Source organism: Tupaia chinensis, unplaced genomic scaffold (genome assembly GCF_000334495.1).
Source record: "Tupaia chinensis unplaced genomic scaffold, TupChi_1.0 Scaffold000453_1, whole genome shotgun sequence".
Lineage (NCBI taxonomy): Eukaryota > Metazoa > Chordata > Mammalia > Scandentia > Tupaiidae > Tupaia > Tupaia belangeri.
The window spans coordinates 2,748,220-2,756,721 of NW_006159960.1; the positions used below are offsets into that span (position 1 = coordinate 2,748,220).

The 8,502-nt window shown below is 44.7% G+C and overlaps 1 protein-coding gene and 1 pseudogene across 5 annotated transcripts in view; both read left to right on the forward strand.

Annotated features, from left to right (window-relative positions):
* Positions 1 to 756: 756 nt before the first annotated feature.
* Positions 757 to 2,821, forward strand: LOC102478634 (voltage-dependent anion-selective channel protein 1 pseudogene; annotated as a pseudogene).
* A 1,401-nt stretch (positions 2,822 to 4,222) lies between these two features.
* NR5A2 (nuclear receptor subfamily 5 group A member 2) overlaps positions 4,223 to 8,502 on the forward strand; it is a 172,302-nt gene continuing 168,022 nt past the window's right edge. For 2 of the 5 annotated variants that reach the window (XM_006155443.2, XM_006155442.3), the window contains exon 1: positions 4,223 to 4,546. Coding sequence is in view for 3 of the 5 variants with exons in the window: in XM_006155442.3 (XP_006155504.1) it covers positions 4,483 to 4,546 (64 nt within the window). In the remaining 2 variants the exon portion in view is untranslated. Of the gene's footprint in view, positions 4,547 to 6,129; positions 6,230 to 8,502 lie in introns of all 5 variants that reach the window. The other 3 variants (XM_027774550.1, XM_006155445.3, XM_006155441.3) reach the window with 2 other exon arrangements.

Sequence of the window (8,502 nt, forward strand, 5' to 3'; positions counted from 1 at the left end):
AAAGAAAAAATAATTATTATTTAATTAATTTCATTATTATTATTTTTTAAATTTGATATAGACACTCACCAAGGAGACAGAGAGAGAGAGAGGGAAAGTGAGAAAGCAAGTTGCCTGGTCCAAGACTTGAACTGCAGTCAGCCATGTAGGAGTCCAACATACTCCAACCGCCATGCCGCATGCTGGCCCCTTATTTTAATTAATTAATTTAATTAATTACTTACTTAATTAAAATGATTAAAATGATTTATTTATTTATTACTATTATTCAATTAGGCCAGAGAAAGACAGAGAGAGAAGGAGAGTGAGAAGGCAAGTTGCCAGGTCTTGGCACGGTCAGCCATGTTGGAGTCCAGCAACCCTATCACCATGCCACCTGCCGGCCCTGACCTCTTATTTTAATTTCTATTATAGCAAATACTAATAGATATAATTGATGTAAGCAAAAAACTTTTTGGAGACCTAAAAAATCTGTAAGAGAACAACTACTTTACAACGTTATATGTCATTGAACATACATGGGTATATGTCTACATTATTGCCTGATTATTTGAAGAAGTAATTGTGAGGAGTTGGCAAGGATCATTGTAATCCCCCAATCCTTTTTAGTCTGAGCACCTATTTAGCTGCCCCGGTAAAATACTTCACTTCCCACCCTCCCTGTAGCTAAGGGGGATATGTGCCTAAGTTCTGCCTAGTAAGATTGTAAGTCAAGTGTGCTTCTTCTTCTCTTTCTCCATTATGCTTCAAACAGTGATGGCTGGAATTCAAACAGTCATTTTGGAACAAGAGGACAAGAGGTGGAGGATAATAAGACTAATCCTGGAACACTGTGTGGAACCGTTATGCCATCCCTCGATTGCCTACCTCTCTCTAAGCTTCTTTAATAAAAGAGAAAGAAACATCTTGTTTACATCACAGTTGTTCTGATTTTTCCATTATGTCTAGTCAAATCTAATCCTAAAATATACAATTTTGAAGAGACCAGTGCTGTACATAAATAGTTTGGATTTTTCTTAAATATAGAATCTCTGACCAAAAAAAAAAGGTTGTTTCATTAGTAAAACCAAAACAAACAGTACAAACAACAAACTTTCCCCAATGTGAGGGGTGATATGCAGTGACACACAGATTTTCTCTGTAGATTCGAACAAAGTTTAAAACTTCAAAATTATGGAAAACATATTACATATTCATCATTTTGCCAGCATTTATCTCAGCATCATGAGGTTCTTTAATTTACTTTGTGGAAGTAAAGACCTAGGTTGCCCTTTTAACCAAGTGACCAAAGTACCCACAAACTAAGCCTAATTCATCTAATGAATACGTATAATTTTTTAAAAAGTGGTTGGGGGCCACCAGGTGATATAGTGGTTAAGGCGTCGGACTCTTACCTGGTTGACCACGGTTCAAGTCCCAGACCTGGTGGCTTGAAAATTACATCTGGCACATGCATCTGTGTGCCCAAAATTCCAAGAAGAGAATGGAGATGCTATTGTGACATGGCAATCCCTCCAGGGAGGTGGGGTGATCTGTCACTTCCTGTCTCTCTGCTGAGCTCATATGCCCTATAGCAAAAATCTCTCTTAAAAAAAAAAAAAAAGTTGTGTCCTCTGCACTGCAGCCCCCGCCGTAGCCACCCACGAGCCCACTACCACCGTCTCCAAGCAGAAGATAACTGTGCCTCCCACGTACGTCGATCTGGACAAGCCTGCCAGGGATGTCTTCACCAAGGGCTATGGATTTGGCCTAATAAAGCTTGATTTGAAAACAAAGTCTGAGCATGGATTGGAATTTACCAGCTCAGGCTCAGCCAACACAGACCACCGAAGTGACGGGCAGTCTGGAAACCAAGTACAGATGGCCCGAATACCATCCGACGTTTCTGGAGAAGTGCAACACTGACCATAGGTTAGGCACCGGGAGCATCATGGAAGACCAGCTTGCTCATGGACTGAAGCTGACCTTGGACTCTTCCTTCTCACCTAACACAAGGGTGGGAGATGGGGGGGGGGGCCGCTAAAATCAATACAGCCTACAAGCGGGAGCACATCAACCTGGACTGCGACATAGATTTCTTTTTATTTTATTTTTATTTTTTGAGAGGTTTTTGCTATAGGGTGCGTGCACTGGCCAGACAGAGAGAGACAGAGAGATAGAAAATGAGAAATCACCCCCCAGGGGAAATGGCCATGCCGCAATCCCTTCTCCTCCATTCTCCTCTCGGGATCTTGGGCACGCACGCACACGCGCCTGGCGTGAGTTTTAAGCCACCGGGTCCGGGACACGAACCGTGGTCGATTACGTGGGAGTCCAGCGACATAGCCGTTATGCTAACTGCTGGTCCCTGCAATGTGGATTTCGACATTGCTGGACCTTCCATCCAGGGAGCTCTAGTGCTGGGCTACGAGGGCTGGCTGGCTGGCCACCAGATGAATTTTGAGACTGAGAAATCCCGAGTGACCCCGAGCAACTTCACGGTGGGCTACATGGCTGATGAATTCCAGCTTCACACTGACGTGAATGATGGGACAGAGTTTGGTGGCTCCATTTACCAGAAGGTGAACAAGAAGGTGGAGACTGCTGTCAATCTCCCCTGGACAGCAGGAAACAGTAACTCGAGGTTTGAAATAGCAGCCAAGTATCAGACCAACCCGACACCTGTTTCTCTGCTAAAGTGAATAACTCCAGTCTGATAGGCCTAGGATACACTCAGATCCTAAAGCCAGGCATCAAATTGACGCTGTCAGCTCTGCTGGATGGCAAGAATGCCAACGCTGGTGGCCACAAGCTTAGTCTAGGACTGGAATTTCAAGCATAAAAAAATAACTGTACGATCATTTAATTTTAAAACTGTTTTGCAGCATAGCTACCTTCAGAATTTAGTGTGCCTTTTAATGTTGTATGTCTGGGATGCAAGTATTGCTAAATATCATGTTAGACCTCCAGGTTAAAGACAATTGAGCTTTAAGGTGGTACCCTTTAGAGGTACAGAAGGGACCCAATTCCAAAAAAAGGTCATTTCAGCTATAGGCATGGGCTGGGGGTTTGGGGGGCAGGATCGTGGTGGCCCTTCTAGAGATGCAGGTATTTTTTTGGTTTATATCTTTGTTTTTTTTTTTAAATCTAGAAATAGCTGCAGGTGGAAGTTGATACTATGTAGGCACTTTGTAAGTTCCTATTGAATAAAGGAATGCTATTGTGACTTCTTGAGACTTGAACCTTAGTTTCCTAACCTTAATTGGTGAGAGGCTCATTTGCTTGATGGTGTGTACAAACTCCTCTGAAAGGGACTTTTATAGACAGATCTTTATGACCTATTTCCACCCCACTCCATCATCACTTCCTTTACACCAAAGTAGTCTGCTGGGTGTGCTAGCTGTTTCTTTTGTGCCATTTTGGGGTGGAGGGAGTGTATGTGATGAAGCCAATAATTCAGGACTTAATTCCTTCTTGTGTTGTGTGTTGTGTGTGTGTGTGTGTGTGTGTGTGTGTGTGTGTTTCCCCTTGCACCAGAGTATGAGATAGCTTCCAGGAGCTCCAGGTGCAAGCTGGGAAGAGTCTGTGTGGTTATAATCACACGGTGACAACACTTGGAATCCAAATTGGACTTCTGTTGTATTCTCACCACACAATTTATTTTTTAGCAGTTCAATGGGATACATTTTAGAGTCTTCCATTTAGTGTGGAATTAGATCCTCCCCTTCAAATGCTGTAATTAACATCACTTAAAAATAAAATTTGAATAAAATATTGAAACCTCAAAACAAAACAAAAAAGTTGGTTGATCAAAACACAACTAAAGTTTGGAAATGCTACCTGTGGTACATCAAAGTGTCAATCATATATGCAGTCGTCACTTAAAGAATTAGTGTGTGCCGATGTTATCGTTTGAAATGTATTTACAGAGGTTAGAAGAGCAATGTCTGTCCTCCCTTATGCAAAGAGTGATGGCATCCAGGAGCATGTCACAAACCTAAGTTTAGTTAGTGGCTTTGAGCTGGTTTGGAGTTTTATCCACTCAGTATGATCTTCTGACCCCTCAGTTTTACAACTTTCCACTCTCTGTGCAGCATGGCACCTCTCCACTTCTGAGTTAATCATTTCTTCGCCATTATCTGCCAAGAGTTCTTATCTCTTCTGCTGTCACTTTATAACAGGGTCCTCTTATCAACCTGCATGGAGTCATGTGATCAGTCAAAGCCTATCACAAGTTCCCATTCTTCTGATTAGAAACCATCAAGAAACTGGATACATGGTTTACAGCGGGTCACGAATGCTGGAAAAAGTACAGAGTCCAGGGAAAGACTTGCTCGTAACTTTCTGAATTCTGGATTTTTTTTTCCCTTTTTTCTTAACTTTCACTGAGGATCAGTGTGTCTGATGTGTCCTTCTCCAGGCCACAACATTTGACAAACTGTTTTTCCTGATGCTCAATGATTTCTGCTTTAAGCCAAAGGACAGCCTATCATTTGACTAAGAATGTCTTCGAATTCGGACACTGGGAATTTACAAGCGACTCTAAAGCATGAACATACACCTATTGGTAAGTAGGAGTTGCTCTAATTATCTAAATATGCTACTACATTAATCGTGTAATTTAATCTTGCTGACAGATATTAGATGTTAAGTCATTGCTTTTCTCATGTTTATTAAAAGCACACAATAAGCCTATGTGTAATTGCACATGTATGTTTTTTTGCAATTCAAAGAAAGCAAACTGCTATTTGAACTGATGAATATTATTCATTATATCCAATGTTTTGGATGGCATTCCATTAGCCAAAATCAGCTAGGAAATATAATTCAAAATATAAGTCATCTATTTTCATCCTTAATCTTTTCTGATAATTTCTAATCAGAAATGAGAAGTTAACATGTGAAACAAGTTAATCATATTGAGCGATCATTGATTAAAGTTTAACAGCTTCAAGTGTTTCTGACGTTTCAAGCCACACAGCAATACGGGGTTCACCCACAACAGATGCTGTGGAAACATTTGATTTGATTTTTTCTGGGAAATAAAAATAAGGCCCAAAACAAAACAAAAGTCATCATATTAGTTAAGAATTAGAACAGTTACTATTTTCCAAAATAATGAACATGTCCTGTTTTTGTAAACAGACATATGTAAATGAAGCAATTTTTTATTTGGAAAGAGAACCCAAAAAATGGAGTCACCAATTTGTTCATTTTACAGCAAGACTACCCTCGGTTATTCCTAAAACTAAAGGACTACGGGAAGCGATTGCCGTGGGCTACAGACGTTAGTCTGCTGGGAAGTCCATTCTCCTCACTTTCCCCCAGTTTTGAGGACCTGCGTCTCCCCTCCAGCTCTTTCCTAGACTTTCGGACTGTAATGTCCCTCGGAGCGTGCAGGGGCCGGTCCTGAGTCCAGCTCCAGCTCCGTATTAACCAGAAAGAAAATCAAGGGTTAGCCTCTCTTTCCTTTCCTCTTTGGTAGCCAGCTGACTCCAGAGAAGGCAGTGATTGCTGTTTTATGGGCCAGCTACACCCTAAAGTATATCACTTGAGGAAATGTTTACCAAAAAATGTTCTGTACTTAGGAAAAAGAAAACAGAAGGCAAGCAGAGGGCCGCAGAGAATCAATGGCTCTGCAGATAACGACCAAAATACGGGCGCAATAAAGGCGCTGGAAGAAAAGCACGAAACGATTGCACCCAGTCGGGCATAACCGCCGCGGTGCGCTCGGGGAGACCCCTCCAGACAGCCTCGGGACTCCGCCTGGGCGAGCTCTGCTTCGGGCTCCCCGCGAGAGCGCGCTCGAGCCGGAGACGCGTACAGGGCGCGCGCACGGGGGGGAAGCACGCTCGGGGGCGCGCGCCCGTTAGGGGCTATCCCAGGCTCCTGCCACGCTCAGTGCCCGCCGGCCGCTGTGAGTAAAAAGCCGAGCGGATGGGAAGACCACACGCGCGGATCCCGCACAGCGCGGCCTAGACCCCGGGGGGAGTTAAAGAGGGCATGGGGGGCGGGGAGGAGGCGCGCTTTGGCTTCTCTCCGCCTCCGCGGAGGAGCTGCCTTGTCAACGCTCGCACGCGCACTCGCACCGTCAGGGCTAGGCTGGGACCCAGGCGGGCTGTCCTAATCCAGAATAGACAACACCTGCAGGTCTGGGATCCGTCCCATCGCAGAAGGCCGGACCTGGAGGACTGTCGGTCCCGCGCCAGGTGGACTGCTGGGGAACTGAGCCTCAAAAAAAGTTCCAAAGGTGACGCTCCCCCGCCCCCTCCCCCCTCCCGCCCCTTCGCAGCGAGCTCACCCGAACACCCTCCACCTGTCCAAACACTTCCGGGCGCCAGATACCGGGATGACAAAATTCCAGTTCATTTTCCAGCAAAAATTACCTCATTCTGGATGTAGTTGGCAGTCACCGCTCCCCTCGGCAGCCCCCGCCCCCCTGCGCCGCTTCCCCGCTGAGATGCACTCTTCCCTCTTTTGGCCTCGCAGCCCACAGGTGGCTGTGAGACGTCCCATCTGCAGCATACTAGTGACCTCATAGCCTCCAGGAAATGGTGTAGGTCACCCCTGGGGGTCTCAGTTGGACAGCCATCCAAAGGGATGAGAAGGAGAAAGAAGGGACAGAGTGGACTCCATTTCTGAAACAGAGCTGCCCTTGAATGGGTCTCTCTGCCCAGGGCAAGCCCACTGAGAACTGCGCAGCTGGACCGTGTCTACCACCCAGGGCGGCTTTGAGATGGCCAGCTGAGATGGCCAAGGGAGGCTTAGGGTAGCTCTCAAATCTGAGCCAGTCTATGTAGATAGGTGTCAGTCCAGGTTTCCAATTCTGCACTGAACTCAGCTAAATTAGCTGCATTGCGCTAGGGAACGTGCCCCCTATTTAAATGCCCATCTTTTCACTGGAACTTAACTGGGCTTACCTTCTCTGCAAATGGTGTTCCATGAGACTTGTGGGCAGGTGTCTGTGCTCCCAAAATAACTAGCTCTGGGGCACTGGCGCGTTTTGGTTTCTGGCCTAGGTTTTGTTCTTAGTCTCAAATGGGGTAATGCACTGAATGATATGCAATGCTAACTGGACAGACTTTTTGTACTTACCTACATCAACAAAAGAACCAAATCTGTCTGGTAGAAAACAAGAATTTATTGACCCCCCTCCCACAATGCGCCCAACATTATGCTTTCATTTGTATTAAATTTACATACTTCTGTTTACAGAATACCTGATGCACGTTTGATATAATGTTGCGTATTTTCCACAGGAAGTTCCAGGGTCCGGCAGTACACAATGCTAACACTGCTGTCTGGTCCCTGAATACTCAGGGCGTCCGATTCTATTTCAGTGATGACCTCTAGCAAATTCTGTGCCCATAGGATCTCGGAATGTAGATATCATTGCGTTGAAAGTGTGATAGCTCGTTTTGTCACCCTGCCTTCTAGCTAGCACTTATTTATTTATTTATTTATTTTATTTATTTATTTTGGAGATTACTAATTTATTTTGGATAGGTTTTTTTTTTCCTCTCATAGGGCATATTGTTTGGCAGAAAGACAGAGAGAGACAGAGAGACAGGAAGAGAGAAATCATCCCCCAGGGGGGATGGCCACGTTGCAATCCCTTCTGCTCTGTATTCCTCTTGGGATATTGGGCACGCACGCACACGCGCCCGGTGAGAGTTTAAGCCACTGGGTCCGGGACTCAAACCACGGTCGTCCACATAGGAGTCCAGCAACATAGCCATTATGCCAACTGCTGGTCCAGCCAGCTTTATTTGTAAAGCAGTTTAGAATGCCAGTCATTCAAGCCCAAATTCTGATTTTTGTATTTGGCCCATAGGCTACCAATATCTTCTAGGAAGCCAAACTCTGGAGCCACCTCTTCTCCTCTGTCCCAGTCTCCAAAACAATGCTTCCCAAATTCCTTCTTACTGGCCTGGATCCACAAGTTGTGTCCAGAATTAAAGGATTTCTGTAACTCATCTTTTTTCTTTTTTGAGAGAGATTTTTGTTTGTTTGTTATAAAGTGTGTGTCCTCACTAGAGAGATAGAAAGACAGAAAACAAGAAATCATCTCTCAAAGGGGATGGCCATGCTGCAATCCCTTCTCCTTCATTCTCCTCTTACTATTTTAGGTGCACGCACCCAGCCTGAGTTTTAAGCCACTGGGTCAGGACTCAGACTGTAGTTAGTCACATGGGAGTCCAGCATATTAACCACTATACCACCTGCTGGCCTCTGTAACAGCTCTTTTAATAAGCCAAGAAAGAGGATCAGGAGGTGGTCTAATGGTTACGTTGCTGGACAACCATGTAGTCAAACATGGTTCAAGACCTGGGCCAGGTGGTTTAAAACTCATGCCAGGAACATGTGCGTGTATGTCCAAAATCCCAAGAGGAGACTAGAGAAGAAGGATTACAATGTGTCCATCCCCACAGGAGGGTGATTTTTCTCTTTCTGTCCCTCTGTCTCTGTCTTTCCAGAGAGCACATGAGCCCTATAGCAAAAAAATCTCAAAAAAAAAAAAAA